At 37.1% G+C, this 22156-nt stretch overlaps 1 protein-coding gene across 4 annotated transcripts in view; it reads right to left on the reverse strand.

Annotated features, from left to right (window-relative positions):
* Positions 1-22156, reverse strand: part of plcb1 (phospholipase C beta 1) — a 153302-nt gene that overhangs the window by 11641 nt on the left and 119505 nt on the right. The window contains exons 18-33 of one of the 4 annotated variants that reach the window (XM_015395085.1): positions 21880-21964; positions 20314-20438; positions 20059-20213; positions 19630-19794; positions 17655-17754; positions 17455-17559; positions 17257-17372; positions 13291-13429; positions 13146-13205; positions 12716-12935; positions 11798-11966; positions 9838-9914; positions 9671-9760; positions 9496-9553; positions 7318-7404; positions 6359-6380 (exon numbers count right to left, since the gene is read on the reverse strand). In XM_015395085.1, coding sequence (XP_015250571.1) covers positions 6359-6380; positions 7318-7404; positions 9496-9553; positions 9671-9760; positions 9838-9914; positions 11798-11966; positions 12716-12935; positions 13146-13205; positions 13291-13429; positions 17257-17372; positions 17455-17559; positions 17655-17754; positions 19630-19794; positions 20059-20213; positions 20314-20438; positions 21880-21964 — 1773 coding nt within the window. Of the gene's footprint in view, positions 1-6358; positions 6381-7317; positions 7405-9495; positions 9554-9670; positions 9761-9837; positions 9915-11797; positions 11967-12715; positions 12936-13145; positions 13206-13290; positions 13430-17256; positions 17373-17454; positions 17560-17654; positions 17755-19629; positions 19795-20058; positions 20214-20313; positions 20439-21879; positions 21965-22156 lie in introns of those variants that run through there. The other 3 variants (XM_015395075.1, XM_015395068.1, XR_001481859.1) reach the window with 3 other exon arrangements.

Consider the following 22156-nt stretch of genomic DNA (forward strand, 5'->3'; position numbering starts at 1 on the left):
TCTTCATCACCCTTGGTGGAAGTTTATTCTGATTAATTGCAATCAGCCTCTGGCTGTGATCAATTTTCTTTCTATTTGCTGCTGTCTCCTCTCAGCAAAGTATTATAACTGCTCTCACCTTTATTACCATATCTCTGCTGCTGTATTAGGAGGAGAAACCATCTCTACAAGCCGCTGGCTGAATTCTCAAAACCAAACTGTGTTTGGGGGACAGTTTACAGCAGTGACTGTTTCTTAGATGGAGCACAACCCTAGAGAGTGTCATTAGCACATGTGGGCATACATAATGAACACTGGTGCACTGATCTAAAATAGCAGCTAGCATAATAGAGCAGAAGGGCAACCAAGCGTGCAACATGCACGCACACTCACACATCCACAATGGATTTTACCTCGCCACCTCTGGTTTGTACTCGGTGTTCCCTGTGGCTAGTTTGTCTGGATGTGTGTGCACACAAATGCATTATTGATGCAATTGCACACGGGGGAGCGTTGATGCAGATCAAAGTCTGTGATGAGGGAACATGGTGGCTACCTCTACAGCACCCGGTGAAAGAGACTCAGGGAGAAGGTCATGTTCTAGCTCAGTTAGTATTAGTCTTCAGACCCCATGTCTGCTCCAACCTGTTTGATCTCCTTCTGTTTCCCTCCTTCCTACTCATACTTTTCTCTGTCACCAGTAGCCACCGCGAGATTGCGTCACAAGGACTCGGCTCCAAATTAACAGATTGCAGAGAGTCATGAAGCAGAGAGGAGAATGTGAGAGGTGGGGAGGGGGATCAGAGTTTCCATGACGACTGCACAGGACTCCTGTTTGACGAATGAAGCGGTGTGCATGTGCACCTAGATGGCTGGTGATTTGAGGCTTCCACAGCAGGGAGACACCATGTTTACCTTTTGAGTGATTCTACAGAAAACAAGGTGAGCACATGGCAATGTTATGTGGATTTAGATGACAAACACATGCACCAACACACCATGCTGTGAGCCACAATGTATTTTCACTGCTGTATCGTGGTGAGCACATGGTAATCTTATGTGGATTTACGTAGATGACAAACACATGCACCAACACACCACGCTGTGAGCCACAATTAATTGTCACTGCTGTATTTTACACCTACTGTACAGCAAATCTTTAAAGGTGTAAAGGGGTACTCTTTACTAAAAGCCTACTCTAGTAAGTTTACAGCTTCATTTGTGATTTTTTTTTTTTTTTTTTTTAGAAATATACTCTTTATTAAAGGTCTAATTCATTTAGTAATTTGACCTCATCTAAAGATGACAAAAAAAAGAAAGAACTTGTGCAACATCATGTCCTAACTATGACTTCTGTTATCTGAATTAGGTAATTCAACATAAGGAATCAGAAACAAGGTATGAGAAGAACAGCAGGTCATAACATATGGTCATTGGATACAGGTTGCATCATCATGCTGTGCACTGCTAACTCCTACGGGCTGTTTGATTGGCTTATTAACAGGACCTGGGAACACATCCTGGGAATGACAACCAGCTGGGCCATGTCTCTTTCTCTCCACTTCAAGATATCATTAATCAGAGTCTTACACATAGAAGCTATGGATAGTGAAGAGTTTTTTTAGCACTACAGAGCCTAAAAAAAGTACTTCTGCTTAACGAACCTTAACAATCTGTCTTCTGTCTCTCACTTTGTAGAACCAAATACAGATGCCAACATGGCAGCAAGTCTCTAGCCTTAGACTTGTAGACTCTGATTATATACAAACTGAAATTTCGTTTGATACATTAAATGAACATTTCCATTCCATAAAGTGCAGCAGTGATCAAATGTAAACAGTGTCGGAGATAAAAACATGGTGCAAAAAACACATTGATGTTGAAGTTCAGAGCATTAATATATATGGTGCAAATATGCAGAATTTTTGGTTTGGTGTTATGAGTGTGATGCAGAATCTGTGACATGATTTAGAGCTTTTCAGCAGTTCAGCAGTCTGATGGCAGTGGGGAAGAGGCAGATGCAGAATACCAACCTTCATATCTAGAAAATGAAATGTTTCTTTCATTTCTTTTTGCAAGACATTTCTATCCTAGGAATATTCCAGTGATACCGTTAGTTTATATCAGTTTGTGTTTTGTGACACAATCTGGGTTTATATTTAATGTTAGACTTTGACAAGGACGTTGTCCTTATTGTTTATGCTTTGGTTCAAGTCAACCAATACCAGTTTACAGAACTGTTCTGTATTCAGCTCTGTCTATTGTCTCATTTACTCTGGCCGGTTTCTATGTCCCACCTGAAGACATCCTAACTTCACTAAATGTAGCAAAATTATTGATGCCGAATGGACAACAACTGTAATCTGAGTATTGGTAGGAACTGATCTAAATTTGATGCACTACTATTACAGACCTTCACTGAGCAGCAGATGTGTGGATGAAAATGTCCTGTCGAAATAAGAGCATAACGGGGAGAGATGGTAGGAAGCCTGTTACTGCTCTAATATTACGGTAAGTCTTTACAACCAAGGTACTGTAGAGTACATCTCTGAATGCACCATAGCTTGACTTTTAAAGCAGATGAGATATAGCAGCAGAAGACCATACCCGATGAACTGAGACAACAAAACTAAGCAATATTAGATTTGAAAAATGCCCCAATATTCAGATGGTAGAATAAGGATTTGCTGTAAAGCAACAATAAAAGCATGGATCTGTTTTGCTTTTTACCAATGGCCCAGGAAGGCAGCTTTGCTTAATCCCTAGTCAGAATGTATTAAACTAAACTCAAATAAAATAAACTAAAGAGGAGATTTGGATCATAGATGTGTATTTGAGAAACCATTACCGACAATGTGATTCTATTAATGCCAGTATCAATATGGAATGAAATCCCTGGATCAATGTTTCCAACACTTTGTTGCGTCTATGCCACAAAGAGTTAAACACCTCACTGAGCACAACTCTGGTGTACCTAATGAAGTGGCCTGTAAGTTTATTTTAAATGTTTCTAAATAAATACTTTTTATAAATACAGACAGTGTTTTAAAGGCCGGTTCTTAGCCAAGAGCATCCACCAGAGACAGTTATAGATGTCCATTAGTGGCTGCTACGAGGTCAGGGAAGAAACTGGGTCAGAACTTCATGCAACAGGGGGTTTGTCTGTTCTATTACTCAGAAAAGCTAATGCATAAGAACATTTTTTTTTTAAAGCAGCCCAGAATAGGAAAAAAAAACAACTTCTCTGCTGAATATATCTGTTTACTTTTACATTCACTGAATAATAAAATGACAAATACTTTTATTCATGCACTTTTTTCCCTTTTAATGTAAATGCATTCGTAGATAGTGTCTAAATACTGTACAGGATCATACTATCCCAATGTGGAGATTTAAATAATAACATTTAATGATATATCTAAGAAATATTTAACAATATTTGCTACTTAATAGTAGCAAAGCCTATCACAATGCAAAATTATTTCACAATGCACTTGGAGGTCCAAGGTCCCATTTTATCAAGTATAATGTTTCTATTAACTAACATTTCCATATTTTGGGGCTTAAAGCTTAAAACAAATATTGTTTATCAATGTCTGCCAATGTAGCTTTTAATTATGACTTCATAAAGGACAGTTTTAGTCTTTGGATGGAGCCATCTTCTAGCTCCTTGCTAGTTTTCAAAATCACACAAAGGGACCTCAACAATTACATTGGAATGGCTTTAATTCCATTACAGCCAATAGGAACTAAAAAGGAATATATACTCTATTAGAACATCAAACTCAAAGCTCCTACATGTGTAACTTTAACATTCATGCTCAAGTTTGGTCACTATTAGATTCAAATTCAAACAGTCCCTGCAAATTTAGTCCAATAGTTCCGAAATTTTGCAGTATTAAAGTAACACTTTAAGTGTTAAATTTAATATCAATCTGAGTGCATTTGTTCCCACTCTAAATTAGTGTTAAATTAACTAATAGTCTATAGCTTACTCCAGTTGTTGCTGTAATAACTCTAAAAGAGTAAATCTACTTTGATACTGCATATTTAACACTGTGGAGTTTAGACCCCCAGCGTAATAGCAAGGATATCTTATATGTAAAAACATATTGGGGCACCTTTTTTATTTAACTTTATTCATTATAAAGTACACAGTTAATAACAAAACATTTTTCCATTTGTTGATTTAATATCCCATACTTATCCTGATATGGGATGTATTTAAATAGAATTCTATCCTTTCTGATTATTTCAAACTGTGTAGGAAGCTGTTTATGGGAACAAAATGCTTGCTTCAATGCGGATGAGACAGTCACGCTTCTGAGCTCCGCATTAACATAACCGCAGGATAACTTTGCTCGCTGTCTCCAGAGTTGTGTCCTCTGACACCTGCTCATTTTGCATGCTGATGACTGTCGTTCCACGAAAGCTGCAGAAATGACCAATTACTGGAACAGCCTGACTCTGGTGAATTACATTTGCAATGGCCTAGTTTTTGATTAAAACTGCCTGAGACAGGTGGTTAGGTGATGGATAATCAATTCAGTGGGGAGAAAAAAATAAATGGGTGGAATTACTTTCCCTGAAGAAAGCTACAAGATTGGGTTGATTAGATCATTGTGCCTTTGATTCATACAGTTTTTAACAAATCAAGTCTCACTTTTAAAAATGACTTCATAGGAAGATTATGATAGTCACCACAGGAAGTTGACAAAAGGAGCAGTTAAGTAGCCTAATTCACCGCTGGCTTCAGGGAGATAATCAATATCAAGAACAACCTCCTCCAATACAACATCATCCAAACATTTTCTTCTTTCCAGGGAACACTTTATTCCTCTTTAGTGCACTTTCATGGAAAGTCATCGACAAGTGAATGTGCATGAATTATTGGACTAGATGTCTGCTCCTCACCTCCCACACTCCAGTCCAGGTGGTTTTAAAGAAATGAGGAGGTGTCATTTTGAGTGTGGGAGGCTACAAAGCTGTCTTCAGTAGAAGATTTGAGATTTAGGCTTCTCTAAGTGGAAGAAAAAACACTAACTTATGAGTTCAAGTGGTTAATGTGCTCTGCATCATATCTTAGCTTCTCCTGTTCAAATGAGGCACTTTTACATGCCAGGAGTCAGCAGTAGCATGGCTATAACAACAATAGATCAACCACTGCTTAAAACACATAAATCCAAATGGGCTTAGCAGAAACAAGACACTCGTGTTCGAAACAGAAAATTGTAAAAGTCTGGTGTTTATTTTTGCTGCACTTCTAATTTAAAATATGCCAGAGTACTAAAAAGCTTCATGTTCTGGGATGCATGCTCATTTTGACCTCAGTTTATCCCAATTCTATCTACCGAGTCCTGTAAAAGGACTCGCACACTTGTAACCCATTCATACAGTATTTGTAGAGTCTTAAAGGACACAGGATTTTTAAAATAAACAACCGAATTTAACTTAAAGTTAATACTTTGCAGCTAGAAGTTTTTCTAGGGGTGGACTTTAACACGAGTAATCAAAACATACTGTGAATATGCCTTAATGGATCACATTTAATCACAGTTCTGATAGTTTTGGTCTGTTGTTGGAAGGTGAACATTAACAGGAGTTGTTTCAGTATTGCCCTGTAATCTGCTCTAACCTGTATCTAATTAACTCTCAGCAGCTTCTCCATCCCTGCTGAGAAAAACTAACCCAACAGTATAATGCTGCCAGCTCCATGTTTTATTATACACTGGGGGGGGGGGGGGTTCTGTTTTTTTCCAAACCAATAGTACTTTTCTTGTTGAAACAAACGGTTCAATTTGGCCTCAAATGACCATATAATGGCTAGATTTGAATCTATATTAGAACATTTTGATCAAAAATTTTAATCCAAAGCAGATTAACTAACAGCATATAATTAAACTGTTATTATAACAGAAAAAATAACAGTAGATTAATGTCTGTCCTATTAGGATCTGAAAGGTTTTGGGTTCCAGAAAATTAGGGATATGGGTACAGAAATAAGATATATGATTGAAATGATTTGCCTGAATGATTTTTATGCCAAAGTAGCCATTGTTATGAAGGATGTTGCCAAAAGCATCATTACCATGGGGCGCTAAATCCAAGAACACTGCTGAGGTGTGATCTCACAATACACAGGCCAATCTGCACGCCCTTATGCTGCAGAAATGCTGTGGTATACACTACAAATGCTGCAGTAATAACTCACAAAACACTTCATATAATAAACGGCTTTAGCTTAAATCTTTGGCAGAAAAAATACGACAATAGTTGGAATTTAACCGTTGCCATGCAGCAGGCCTGTTTGTTTACATGTTGTAAATGTCACACTTATGCTGAGTTAGTGCTCCACACCAGGATGCACGGATATTCTTACCACGTTCTGAAGAAACATTGTCCTACAAAGAAGGTTGCAAGAACAAGGTTGGTGACGAAACTAAAACCGACATGCTACCCAGACTATGCGCAAACAAGAGTAATAAACCCACACAGAGAGAGTAAATACATAAACATGATGGTATTAGTAACTAATTGCTTTAATGCACCAGACTATGCAGCTACAAGGAAGTGAATGTTATAAAGCAATAACCCAGCTTTTAGCAAACATATTAACAGCATAATTAGAGGTCCTCAATAAAACATTTAGACATAATCTGATACCAAAAACATAGCATAAAAACATAACTAATGGTTTTAGAAAATCTGTTGGAATACACTGTATTGTACTCAATAAAGGTCATTTTCACCACAGACAGGATAGCATGAAATTAAGGTAGCTCAGATCGCCATCTAGTGGCTGAAATAAACCTTTACATTTACATTTACATATATAAAAAAAAAAAAAAAACAATACACTAGACTTTCTTTCCAAGGTTTACATTTACAAACTGCTGCAAAAATACTACATTTATACACACATAGCTTTCTCTACTTAACCTGTAATGGACTTCTACACAACATGTCTTTGAGGAGGATTATTTATAATTTCATTTTTTTTTTAAATCTAACAGCTCTTGTAAGACTGTCAGTAAAAAGGTAGCTCTAACTTTGGAGTACATAATAGATGTATACAGAATTGTTTACATATGATATGTATAACTATATCTGTACATCAAAAAGAAGCCTTGCTGACTGGAATAATGAAGCTTATTCCCAGCAGACTAATTCTTTGTAGAACTTAGCATTGTTAAAATGTTGCTTTATCAATAAAACTTGTAAAAACAAAAACAAAAAAAAACAAACAGAAAAAACTAATCAGCTGATTTATCTCCCTGTGTAAACACATCAGTGTATCCTGATGAGTAAAGACCTCTGCATTCTGTGTTGCAAACTCACCTTTGGCTTTTCATCCAAGATCTGCTGCCGGACGTCCTTGTGCTTCTCTTGTAGCCTTTCTTGTCTTTTACTCTGAGCATCTTCCAGCTATAAATGTAAGCAGACAGGTTGATGTCTTTTACCTACAGTGCCTTGCAAATATACAATTTTTGGCATCATAATTCTGCAATATTTGGCGTTTTTAGCTCCTTTGTTATTTTCTATAATTATATTTTAGAGTCTTGGGAATATCTCTATTAATTCTGCACATCTAGGGACAGACAGTTTTACTCATTGTTGTTCTGCAACAGCTCTGCCTCTGTCACAATGGGCATAGAGGATCTGAAGACATTGCTTTTCCAGTTTTACCCCTTATTCTCTACTATAGTCATTCATTCTAAAGCCATAATGTATAACAGGGGTAACCAATTAAAAATCAGTGGGGTCCAAATAAAGAAAATCTGTTACTTTAAACAGAACTTAACATTTAAATAAAATGGGGTGTTTATGCATTCATGTTGTAAATTTAAATTTTTAAATAAAAAATATAAAAAATAAAATGTATTTTCATTTCAAAATCTAAATTGTTTTTGAAGTAGAGAACAACAACCGTTCAGTTTGGTATATAGACAATTTCCTGACTCACTTTTTTTTTTTAAATAAAACACCTGAACTGACCCTTTTTTTTTATCTTTCTTTTTTCTGGCTTAATGAGAGCAGTGGGCTTTAGGCTGACCTGCAACACTTTAAACCTGGGTTTGACTGGTGACAAAGCCATTCTAAAGCACATATCAAGTTGCTAATTTTTAGCCTGGATCAATATTTATTTTTGATTATGGTCAATCAATCAATCAATCAATCAATCAATCAATCAATCAATCAATCAATCAATCAATCAATCAATCAATCAATCAACTTTATTGTCAACAACAATTTGCATTGCAATCGACATTTCAGTTTTAGTACATGGTGGGGAATCCTGCTTCACCGCAGTAGGTTGAACCAAACATACTCAAAATGTGCAGGGTCATCTTTGAGTCATTTCACTTTTCTTTCAGTAGTTCACCCCACTTCTTCCAGCAGTCCACATTTTTTCTGCTCTCTTTCTGTCATCGTCTTCTTCTTTCCCATCACCCGGCTTGCCACAGATTTGCCTGCTGTGTCTAAAATTAACCAGCAGCAGCAACCCAGACTGACACAGCTCATTGGCTAATTTATACCACATGCACCCAGGTACCAGATGCTCTGAAGGGCTTTACCATATGAACATGAGGGGCAAGTGAAGTTTATACAGTGTTTTATATCAGGTTGGGTCTGGATCAGCCAGTAGGTGGTTCTGGGTCCATATCTGGGCCTCGGTCTGCTAATCTGTGACCTCTGAGCTACATCCTCAATCCTTTTCTGTCATTGTTGAAGAAAAGCATCTCTACAACGTGATGTGTAAACTGACCTCATATCTGTGCAGTCTTGGCTTGATATGCATCATGTAGGTAATAAATATTCATTTTGTTCTCATCTAATTAGAGCACCATCTGGCTTGTTTGTCAATAGCTCTAAAATGGTTAGCTGAACCAAAAATTCTAATCGTTTTTGCTCTTCTTGCCACTTTCTCGGAAGGCTGGATTTGTGGAGTGCAGCACTAATAATTGACCTGGCCACGGATTGGACCGCTTGGCCCCTCCAGAGTCAACATGGAGTTTTTGGCTGCTTCTCTGATTAATGCCCTACTCTCACCTGGCAAGGAGAGAATAAAAACAAACTTGAAACTCTACAGATTTGTGTTTATAAAAGACGTTAGAAAAATATGGATCATTTTCCTTCAGCTTTCCAGTAACATAAAACTCACAAAAAACAAAAAGGAAAAGTCACTGAGGATTGCAGATGTAATAAAAGCAAAAATATATTTGCATATGGACAGAGCTGTTCTAAACGAAATTTCATTTTGTATACACGAGCTGCCACCAAAGAAATTCAGAAAATTTAGACATCCAAGCTTTAAGGTCGTGTAAACACTTTAACAGTGGTTCAATAAGCTGCTGGCAATAAGTAACAGCCCCCCAGGTAACCCTGACTGATAAGCAATAAGGATGGAAGGCGTATTTAGTTTTGCAAGGCAGTGTTTCTTATCAATACCAACAAATGAATCAGGAATATTTATTTAAGAAGAAACGAAATGAACAGATACTTGATTGTGCTTACCCGTTTAATATACTGCACCACCTCGTTGACAAAAGATCTGTTGATCTCTAACTTCTCTCTAAGAGGGACAAACCCAATTTAAACATTTAGTCTACAGTGACATCTAGTGGTCAATAAATTATAACAGCAAAACAATGGAGGCAAAAGCCCACAAGTACTGGTTAGAAAAACTTACTCTTCTGTTAAATTCTTGTCTTTAGATTTCGCTTCGTTGATCTTCTCTTGTCTTTTCTTGTCCATTTTCTTTTTCAGATCCTTCTTCTCTCTGCCAGTGTTGGAAAACATTTGAGATGTTAAAAATCCATTATGTTTGCTGGTTATGATTAATAAACTCAATCTTACTTTTCACAGACGTCTCTCAGCTTTTTCAGCTGAGCACTCTGACATTCCTCTGCTATAGCTGTCAGCTTCTCAACCAGCTGGGAAACAACAAACAGACCAAACAAACAGAAAAACATTCGATTTTACGGTTTATACTTTCAACAGAGCAGAACATTTTCTGTTTTTGATTTAATCAATCAGCAGTTAGACTTGTTGCTCATCCTCTTCCCCTGGCATAACCTTTCTAACACCTCAGCTGTGTTCACTGAGCAGAAGCAGTGGACCTGAACACATTTGGTTTTCCACATCATCCGACAGAACATCGGCACCGGCAGCAAAGCCATGTCTCGGAAACTCTTTAGGGGGATGACCTGGAGTTGTTTGCAGCCTTCATTTATCCCCTTGTTTGTGCTATCTGTTCTTTAGACGCTGTCAGCACATCATCCATCCAACAGACAAGTCAAGGCAAGCTGTGGTCTGAGTGTCGCATCAGTGTATCCCAAAGAAAGTAACTGCATGTTCATGATTAGGTTCTGGATGCTCATAAGTAATGTTAAGGTGGGAACCATGACTTAAACATAATTCTTTATTTATTTAGGGAGGGGTGTTGATCTATAAAAAACACATCTAGTGTACTGGATTATAGTTTCATACAAAACTTAAGAAACTTGGATGTTTCTGGAATTAAAACTGTCGAGGGAAAAGTTTAACACAAGGATCTAGACTCTTCCATGTTTTGATTTCTTTGAGCTCTGATTCCAGCTGCAGCCCTTCTGAGTCTCCTTAAAGCTCTTGAACAGGTTCCGACATACTCCATAAATGTTTGCCCTCTCAGTGCCATGTTTGGGGATCTTGCTGTTTTTTCTCCACAACATCTGAGCAAATCATTTTTCATGCAGCATATCCCGTGTCGTTGTTGTGACTGGTCAGGATTTAGATGCCGTTGTTAGTTAAAAAAAGCAGAGCATGATTTTTTGTCCCCTTTTGTTTTTCTGGTGGAAAATTCCGATCTTTATTTCAGATGTGAAAACCTGAACACTGATCTGTTACATTAATTTAAAGCATTTTTTTTTCTTCCCTTCCTTTTTACAAATACAAACAATGCTACTGTGAAGTTGTGTTTCCTTTTGTGTGTGAGCTAAGCTAAATTGGGGGAGACCTTCAGCAACTGGGCTTCTCACATGAATACTTCAAAGCAAAAGAAACGTTTTTATAGTTTGACAACGCATTTCTCATTTCTAGCAGAATATGTACCGAGCTTTAAAATATTCCTAAATATTATCTGAGTCGTGCATCTTTTTCAATCGCAGTTTTTCCTACCACTAAACTTTCCATCAATATGCTTAAAAGGTGATTGATTCTAAATCCTAGTTAAGCTTCTTCATTGCTTTCCTCCTTGTGGATCGTAGAACAATTCTGGTTTTGATACGCTATGATCAGCAAACTCAATAAATATAAACACTTAGAATATATATTGCTCTGTGTAATAATTTACGTGTTATGGTTCTCATTTGTTGTGACTCTGAGTTTTCAGTTTTCTGTTATCAGTTGTTTTTATTTTCCATGATATTCTAGCACTCTTTGGTTACTCTCTGTTGCCCCCTTGTGATTGTTTTCTTTCCCCTTGGATTCCCTCTTGCCAGTTCCACCCACACCTGCTCCCCATTCAGCTCGTTAGTCCAACCTTTGTTTTGTTCTCCTTAAATACTCCACCTCTGCAGTCACTCAGTGCTGGTTCCTTCTCGTTGCTGTATTGTCTACCCTGCTCGTCTCTCCCTGGCTCCTCAGACTTGTTTTTTCCCCTGATGTCTCCATGATTTTGGTTTGTTTAATACTTTAAGTTGGATTTCTGCCTCTGCTCCCTTTGGTCTGCAATTAAACCTCTCAGAACTCATCTCTGCTTCACTCGTCTCTGCATCTGGGTCCTCGAGCAACCTCACCACCCATTGTTGACATTACGACATGTATGTGTTGCACGCACCTGTTTTATGTGTTCTCTTTTCAGGTATTTCTCACTGTAGTATTGCTCTTGGCGGAGTGTGAGCAGCTGCTGCTGTTGCTGCTCCTTCAGCTCTGCCAGTTTCTGGCTGCACTCCTGTTCCAGCTCACAAAGTTCCTGGTCCAGAGTTGACAGGGAGTTTTCGGACCGACTTGGGTCGAATATAAAACACAGTGAGAGACACTTATATGAACAGCCTTTTATTAGGATTCCTGTAAAACTATAGAAAGAATTACAGGCATAGAAAAATAAAACTGAATGATTGAAACCATCATTTTAGTAAGGTGGTAAATATTAATATATCTTAAATGTAAGAGATATTTATAATAAAAATGTGTGCACTTCAAAGAATAAATAAGGAATGTTTTTTTTTTTTATCTAAAAGTACTTTTTAAAATAAGGATTGATGTGTAGGATGATGAAATCATTCTTTTAAAAATGAATAGTGAGTCTTGTAAATGTTCCTGAGATTAGGCCAAATGTTTAATCTTCAAAAGGTTGGATTTGTCTGGTTTTTCTCTGTAGATTAAGTGAAAGGCTGTTTAACATTTGTGTAACACATTTTTATGTTAGCTGATGTCATAAATTACCTTGTTAGTCAAAAACCTTGTTACACATTCACATTTGAACTAAAACCTTCTTACAGAGAGATTGAGGGGAGCGTCCTTAGTAGGATTGAAAAAACATTTCACTAAGAAACAGATGTAAGAGCGGAATTTTAAGTCATACTTTTCTTTATATATAAAATTCCAATTATCATGTTATCAACGTTAAAATTATATTTTGCTCAAGTGTGGTTTAGAATTGTACCTATGCATTTGTTATTAGATATTTCAATCATTCTCAATGGGATTCCCATCAATGAATTATGAAGCAAAGCAGAGGAAAAGTTTTACCTACCTTTTCTTACCGTCACGTTTGTGGCTCTTCTGCAGTGTGGAGCGGCGCCTCTGATGCTGGCTCTGCAGCTCAGAAACGCGAGCTGTATGCTCCTTGATCAGCTCGCTTGTCTTACGGTGGTGTTTTCTAACCAGCTCCTTCATCTCCTTGTACTGCTTCCGCTGCTCTCGGACAAATCCCTTCTGCTGCTTCAGCTCCTCCACCGTCTGAGCCTCCAGCTCTGAACAGAAAGAATGGAGCAGAAAAGAAAAATGGGGGATGATTTGTAACTTACAGACTTTACATGTAAAATTTAGGAAGGCTTCCATGAAAATATTTGCTAATAATAGAAACTGGAATATAATGATATGCAAATTTTGGCTTGGAGGTTTTTCTGGAGTATCATGTGACTATTTTTAAAACTAACTATTTAGATTATGTTCAACCCTACCAGTGAGGACACTCTGAATGATGTCTTCCGTCTTCACCGATGGTTTCAGTGAACCTGTTCCTCCAGACACATAAAGTTAAGATAGTCACAGAATATTTGGTCCTAATTTACAATAAATTAGAGAATAACTGATTCAGTGTTGTACCTGCAGACTGAGGCTGATGGCCGACCAGTGATGGAGGTTTGGGGGCGATAATTGGAGTGTGACTCAGTCCATTCTCAGCAGGTACCGCTACCCTCTGGTCCCCTTTAGACTCTGGGAGAGCATCACTTCCTGCTTCCACCTGATCACAAACACAAATGTCAAGCTTAACTCTGACAGAGACACCAGTTACAAAAGTACCAAATAATTAGTTTTTGATATATTAACCCTTGAACTGCCTGGTCCAGCAAACGGTCAACCACTTGGCTGACCAGGCAGTTAAAGGGTTAAGTAACAAAAAATAATGGTTCAAATCTTATGATGATTTTTGGCGATGTAAAAAAAAATAGTTTTTGGCCCAATTCCTTTTTTAACTAGTTCAGAGTTGAGTTCTTTTACCATCGCTGTCCAGGACAGTTTGTAGACATATCGCTGGTAGCCCACTCTTAGCATTCCTGTTAGTACTTAATCCCAGCAGCTGAGTTCACACCAAGTGCCGTCCTGTCTTTTAGCCAGGTCTGTGCTCCCTTTCTGCTCCCTCGCCACATTTATGCCCCGCCTTGTTATGCTCTGCCTCATATGGTCACTGTTGTCATGGTCACAGCTTGAAACAAGTAATTCTCTAGGGTGATCATATTAGCTGGCAAAGCAGATAAAAGAGGTCCCTTAGGGACAACTGCCTTTTTTAAGAAACCTTTCTAATAACCTTCTAAATTTCTCCTCATTTCAACTTTTCAAATTATTGCTTTTTATTCTAAATATCATTCACCATTCTTTTCCCTGATGCTCTCTTGATCAATGACTAAAACTGTTCTGGTGGAGTAAGTTGAATGGTCTGTGCGAGGTATAATGATCAATATGAAGTGCAAATGAATTTAACCTAAAAACGTTTCCTGTTGGGTCAAGTACTGGTTTATAAAAAACAAAAAAAGAATCAGAATTAACTAAATTACAAAGCCTCAAACCAATTAGATACATTTTTAATGCAACAATCTATAATTCACAGTGCCATAGAGCTTTGAACCCTGCAGCCTCCTTAATCACTGGCTGCTTATCTGCATTATGTCAATTAAGACAAACTCCAACTGCTTACACAGATTGCTGCTTGTTTCACAGCATGTTACACTAAGTGTCTCATTTAATCGTTATTACTTTTAGTTTAGCTTTTTTAATTGTCCTTGATGATAAAATTGCTCAGAAATGTCTGGGTTATTTGGGCAAATTAAGTGTTGCTTATATTTGTGGAAATGCTCCCTGGTTTATAAGGCCTATAAATCGAAGCTGCAGCCAGAGAAACAGGGCTGCTACTAAAATGTCGTGCTCAAAATTACTAGTAGTTGCCAGAAAGGAGAAGACACATTGTTGGCTGACCCTCACTTCTAGTGAGGTGTCCTGACATCTGCTCCACCAATTTTTCTATTTAAACAAAATTGTCTAAATTGTGTTGTATCATTGCTCTTGGTCAGCTTCCTGACCGAGGCCTTTCCCCCCTGAACACTCAGCAGGAAGAGCTCTGGTGGTTCTAGGTACAGTATCTTCCATTTACACGTGATGGAGCCCACTGAGGTAACTGGGACCTTTAAAGCTTTAGTGTTCCTGGTTCCTTGCCCAGATTGGTTCCTCAGGACAATTGCCTTGACTCTAGATGGATTCTTTAAGTTGTAGAAACATCTCAAAGATGAAACAGGATGGACTTCAACTCAATCCAGAACTTTATAGAAAGGTCTGTGAGTACTTGCTTAAGTGTGATTCCTGCATTTTTTGTTTCTAATAAATCTCTGAACCCTTTTTTTCTAATTGTCATAATTGGGTTTTATGTGTACAATTTTAAGCATAGCGCTCACTTCAATACTATTTGGAACAAGGCCTAAAGATAACTAAATGTGGTAAAAGTGCAGCTGTCTGAACTTTGGATGCCCTGTATTTATTGTTCTTTATTTTAACCTAATAACATTTTCAACAAACTGTTAAACAAAAAAGAACAAACAAAAGAAAGATGAAGCCTCTATTTAGTGTGTGTCTGTGTATATAGAGGGAGGGCCACACACAGCACTGACTGTCATTGTCCAAGTGTAACCATGCTCTATGGTTTGTTTTGATAACCTTTAAAGTAGAAAAGCCAACTACTGTAACACAAGCAGGATGTGGCGAACAGGAGATTGCATATCTTGTGCCCTTCTTCACTCCTGGCAATGCATTTCATTTTCAAATAAATCACTTATTAAACATTTCCTGGAGATAGCTACTGTATTCTTCTTTGTAAAATGCTCTGAAAACCTCTCTAAAGTCCATCTTTGGATAAATGCAGGGCTTAGTTCACCTGTATTCAGCTCAGAATATTCTATTGCTCTAAAACTAAGTAAGTATCTTTCTTCCTATTAATTAATTGAGTGTTTTACATCAGCTGAAAACTGCCTACTATGGTAAACATAGACATGGACTTTCAACAACAACAGCTATATTACGCTTAGCTAACTTATGTTACACTAACATAGATCTGAAGTCTTACTGGAGGATTTAACCTCAAAATGTGTCTCCATAGATCTAGATAGGTGAAGTGATATTACTCATGAATACCTCAAATTAAAATGGGCCAAAGAGCAAGCTGATAATATTTCTAGTTTGTGAAGGCAATAAGTGCAGGTCCTTCATTTGTTTATACAATTTTAATTGTGTTTGTTGGTCTCACTTTTTTGATAAACTACATCCCAACAATATATATTTTATGAGTAAATTAATTGTCTCAATAGCACATTTCTAAATTTGTATCCTCTACTAGTGTCTTTTGCCCTAGAATATTAAAATTACCATGAGTCTATACAAATATGTGATGCACTTGTTTGTGGTTTTTTGTAAACATATGAGTAATTAAACCTTTCTGGCCATTTTTACAGCCTTCTATTGTCCACTAGATGGGAGCCTCAGATTTTGCTGTGTGCTTGCAGTGCTGCTGCTTGCCTCTAGGTGTCGCACCTTACTTCAAAATAAGAATTAATTCATTTACTGAAGCAGACAATGGCTCCATCAGCCATTCACATTTTTTACAAGCACAAACAGCTTTGTGAATTCAACCCCTCTGAATATCTGTTGACTGTTACAGAAGGAAAGGACAGATATGTAAACAGCTGTAAACAGCATCTTCAATTCTTCTCTACACACAGTAGATGTAAAACAAAGGAAGTGATAGAGGATTTAGAGCTTAAATTGTCTACTGAAGCACAAAACTTAAAAAAATCATCACCTTGTTAGAGAAACCAATCTCGCCTAAGAAACTGATTGACTAATCAATCTCTATGTTAACTCTGGTAAATATTCTTTCTGAGGCAAAACAGATCTACAAATATGAAATGTACTCAACAGAAATCTAAAATGTTCTAAAAAGTAGGGAGAAAGTACCTAATTACCCTAAAGGTTAGATCTATCATTTCTATTCTTGCACACAAGTGTCAAGTGGATGCTTAGGTTTAAATATGTAAGCGTTGCAGGATGTGTAGTAAAAGGTGTGTAATTTTCCAGAGACTATGCGTATTGTTAGTCAGACTGGACAATAATCTATGTGTTTTAAATTAAAATGTGGACATCTTTACACTCAGAACTTGATATTTAGCTTCAATGCAAATTTAAAAAAAAATGTATAAACAGTGACACCATAATATTAACTGAACATGTCCTTATCATCCTCATCAAGTTTCACATTGGATGATGCCTTTAGGAGTTTTGCTGCAACTAAGGGTCCAACTTCAAAAAACAAAAAAACAAAAACACCAATAAACTTGTAATAAAGCAAGGCTGGAGGTTAGATTTGGATTTTATTCCCAATTTTTTAAATAGGTCCCTAATTATGTCAGTCTGTTACATTTATGCACAACTGTCAAGCAATTTAAACGTCAAATATATAATATAAAAATTAGATATCACAGTTAAATTAGTCATATTTGATATTTGAAAGTTTTGAAAATATTCATATACCTCTTTGTCTCCCTCGTCTTCCCCTCCTTCCTCTAAAGTGAGAGCTGCCAACTGATTGGCTCTCTGCTCCATGAGGTTAACATAGCGGATAGGATTGGATAAGGCTTCAATGACATCTAAAGAGCAGGGAGAAAACCTTTTGGTTAATGTCAGATAATAACCTTGGATCTTTATTACATTTCGCCGCCCATGATTTACCTGCAAATGTGTCTGGGACGTAGTCTTTCACTTCAACGTAAACAAAGAGGGCCGGTAACATCAGCGAGTGGTTCTTCTCATTCCTTAGACTGATATATCGATAACCTGAAACACATGCCAAATGCTCAGAATTTCTAAACAAGGATCTTTATTTACCTGGTTTTTGAAATGACTTTAACATTAAATAATTTTTTTTTTACCTGGACGGATAGCTGAAACAGGCATGATGCGGTGGCCAATAAACTTTCCCCCTTCTTCAAACACAGCTATCCTCAGTGAAGCCAGAGTGGGCAGGACAACCTAACGATCCCATTATAGAAAGGTTCAAGAAACATCAATGGGATAGAAGCTGTTTTTCTAGACAATGATCCAGGATCTGAGCTTATGTGGACAAGATTAAGATTAACTCTTTTTAGGGCAATCAGCAAAACACTTTGAATAATAAGAACAAAAACAAAAAACAGATCGAATATTTTTTGATATTTAAAGGAAACAAAAAACATATTTTCATTGTAAAAATCAAGCTCAACGTAATTAAGAAAAAACAGGTATTTGCCCTAATATGGAAAAACCAAATCCAGAGTGGTTCCATAAAAGATTTATGAAAAACACTCGTAAAAGAAAGAAACTTTTCTCTTACAACTTCACCCTCAGAACATTCATGATAATCCATGAAATATATATTTTTTTACTTTTTGTAAAACAGCTCTTTAACTCTTTGAATCAGCTTTTTATCTTTTTTAATTAGCTTATTAAGTTATGAACTTCACTTTTTAACCTTTTTTTTAACTTTATCTACAGTTGGTAACAAAAAACACAATAAGCAACATTAGATTACTGGTGGTTTTCTATTAAGCAGTTACGCTCAGCTTTAGCACAGAGGTGGACCTTACAGACCCTGCAGACCACTTCTACCCACATGACTTTATCTTGTCTCCTGCAAAGCGGTGTTTATATGCAAATTACCAAAAAATGGTAACTGGGATAATAAAAGATTAAAGCACATCCCCTGCTTTTTAAGCCTTTACTTTGACGCTTAATCATACATTTCTAAATCAAAGTCTCCTGTAATCCTGATGAATTTCTTTAGTAGACTTCTGACCTATTTAACTGATGTAGCAAAAGAATAGGTGTACCCTGATTATTTGCAGTTCTGAATTTAAGATTTAATTTTCAAATGAAGTTGGAATAAACATTCTTCAGGCAACTCAGTCTGATTTGAATTTATTTTTTATATGGTCCAATATTATACATTTTTAAAAGGATTTTCTTCGTTGTTCTTTTGAGGTTTTTTTTGCATTTGTTTCCTTCACGTACCTGACAAGTTCACAGTTTATTACCTACTCTTGGATATTTTTCTAACTCTTTCAGCACTTATTAGTAATAGCTGCTTTCGTCGTTTGCTCTTTAAACTTTGAAAATGGAAAGCAACATTTCAGCAGATAATGTATGATGGCCAAGACTAAGGATTAAACAATGCATCTTTGACACTTAGAGACTTTTTTAAGTCCCTCCCTTTTGCAAAAGCCCACAGAACAATACAATTACACAACCAGGAAAAGGGACTCAGCATAAAAGTGGAGAGAATTGTTATGTACTTATAAAGTAAAAGATTATAGGAACATGTTGCTCACAATGAATAACTAAAATATTGATGAGAGAGACAAGTACATATTCTAAGCATAACAATAAGTATCTGTCAAAAATCTCTAACACAGAAATGTTATGCCCTGAGATGTAAAATATAATTTAGAATTATAAATCTGAAAACCTGTTTTAGAAAATACCTATAAACCTGAGCTCTGAGTGGGAGTGATAATGAAATATGAAACATGAAGAGCTATTAAATATCTATATAGTATTTACACCTACAAGCTCATAAAAAGGCAAAAACAAAAGGAGATATTTTTGAACTGATTCAGAAGAAAGTTCAAGATTAATAACATGGGAACGGAAGAAAATAGGGAAAATGTCTAAGATCAAAAGCCACATTCAGTTCCATATAAATATTCTATTCTTTTTTTTTTAGGATGTCTGATAATACATCACCACTAGACTTCTCTAAAGAGCTAATTTACACATCGTGGCTTTGCAGATGTTAGAGATAATAAACTTTTTCTAATTTCACGCTTATTACTTGATGTTTTAAAGTTAAAACTTCAGAGAGATTTCCACCTTCTTGAACACAATGGCCTCCTCCTCCCAGACGGGGTTGATGGCATTGCCCTGAGATGTCTTGGTCTTGAAAGCTTTCCTCTTGGTGTCGACTGGTAGGCCAAACATGTCGATCTCCACATATGTGCCCACTTTCTTATCGGTCAGGAACTGACCTGAGATGATCTGTAATCAGTCCAGTTTCAGGTATATTAGAATCTGGATTTCACAATCAGATCCTACTAAAACATGTATTGGTCACATACTGTATTCACTGAGCTGAGCATCATTATTGTAAAGTTTTCATAGGACCCCAACCTGATTCTGAGTAACACACATAGATAAACAACGCGCCCTCCAGCCACAGATCACCTCATGTTAATTAATAAGGGAAACATCTACAGACAAACCTACAGAGGCTGAGAAGGATCAATAGAAACCTCCACACACCTTCACAGACAGCGTGTTGGCGACTATCCCGTCTACTGTGCTTTCAGTAAAAGGATCGAAGTGTTTATCCGGTCGTCTCATGAACTCTGGTTTCAGCCTGTAGCCGCATTTCCCATTGTACTCATACATGCCCAGGTTCAACTGCATCGATAAGTCTGAGGGAGAAAGACAGGGTTTGTTTTCCTGGACACTGATGCTGGATTCAACTTTTAGACATTTAGATGTATTTAAAAAGATAGTGCTGCCTTTCCTCACCGATTGTTTGGAAGTTTAGAGCCACCAGCTGACAGCCTGCATTCCAGAAGAGCTGAGGGTTGTAGTTGGAAGAATCTACCCGAGTACCTTTAGGGTAGATCCTGCTTAGCTGCAGCTTATTGTATCTGAACAGAATCAGTTAGGTGAAGAACAGCATGATCTGAATCTAGTGTAAGTATACAGCTCCTCATATAGGGAGAATAATCTGACAGCTCTGGTTAAAGTTGACATAAACCTAAGGTTTTATTATGTATTTGAGCCTGTTTGTTCAATGGGGAACAATAATGACACAAGATTATATTGAGTCCAACTGGTTACACAATTTCAAATCTATTTTCTTTCTTATCTTACAGTATTTGCAGAGTAAAAATTATTCATACAGACAAATACTGTCCCTCAGCACTGACCACTTGATTTTGGTAACAGGAAAAATTCTACCAGTCTGATATCAGACCACACTTCTTTAAAATCTAAGATCCCATTTAAATATCTTGGTTTCCCTCACAGACTTGGCTTTCTTGGAAAACTGCTAAAAGGGCTTAGGGGAGGCCATTTCGTCACCCTCCTAAAACCAGGTTTGATGTGCATAAGGGATTATTTTATTGCTGAAACTTCTAAGTGTGTCCAAATTTTAACTGCCTGACCTTAACTGCAACCTTCAGACAAAACAAAGTTTGTGTGTTCAAGAGTAATCCACCAAGGCTCAATCTGAGTTGGTCAGTTTCCACGGTGAAGTAAGTTTAACCTCATCATGGACTTTAACAGTGCTGACCATGACATGGAAACATTTCAGCTCATTTGAAACGCACAGCTTCCCACAAGCCAAGAGATTTCTGGGAAAAGTTTGTATTTTCACACTAGATAAAGGTTGAGCTTCTGTATTTTTCTAAGAGTCAATGTGAGGTTTTCAGACCTACGCTGAATCAGCAGTCAACCGCGGTAATAGGGCTGCTTTACTGACAGGTTTATTGTAACAGTGCGCAAAGAGGATACAATTTTGAAAGAGGAAAGTCTCCTAGTTCCTCAACTTCATGTTAACACAGCAGAGCTACAGTAGATCAACACTGAGTCTCTAAGATTGCTGTAACCTAAACTCATCAATAAATCTGATCAAACTTATGACATGTTGGTTAATGTCTAAAAAACGCATGCTATTAAACTTCAATGCACCATGGGAAATGTATTAAAATACCATATCTGTGTCACTATGGGTGATCTTGATAATCTGTAATTAATAGGGAAAAAATGATTGTTTATTACAGTAGTACAAAACAAGCAAAACTAACCAATCATTAGAAAGTAAAATAGTTGTGTCTTTCCACCAACACATGCATGGCCTAAACTGTACCTCTGAAGCCACAGATATTAATGTACAACTCCAGATGTTGCCAAAGAGCCCACTGGGGCTTTTATTGAGCTAAATAGTAACAGAGGAATGAGGATGAAGTGTGAAGTGTGTAGTGGGTCTGCTGCAAATTATTACGTCAAAAGCTGAAATCAAACAAGCATCACAACAAACACATCACAGGCCTTAAACAGCAGACAGTTGTGCTTAAATAAGGATACTCTACAAACTCTACCGGTGATTTAGTCAGAAGCTCCAAAGCTTTGGTCTCTACAAAGGAGGACATCTGGAAGCTCCGGTTGACCTCTGCGGATTGACATGGGAACATGAATTTGAGCAACTGCATACCTTTCAAATTCTCTTTTTTCTATATTATATGTTGGATGTTTCTCAAAGTTTTTAGCAAAGGTTTATATGGAATGCAAAATTTAGTGAAGATAATACCTTTTGTATGCTTCAGTATATATTTAAATCAAGGCTGGGGATTTACATTTATTC

The sequence above is a fragment of the Cyprinodon variegatus genome, unplaced genomic scaffold, assembly GCF_000732505.1.
Source record: "Cyprinodon variegatus isolate N-32 unplaced genomic scaffold, C_variegatus-1.0 Scaffold25, whole genome shotgun sequence".
Classification (NCBI taxonomy): Eukaryota; Metazoa; Chordata; class Actinopteri; order Cyprinodontiformes; family Cyprinodontidae; genus Cyprinodon; species Cyprinodon variegatus.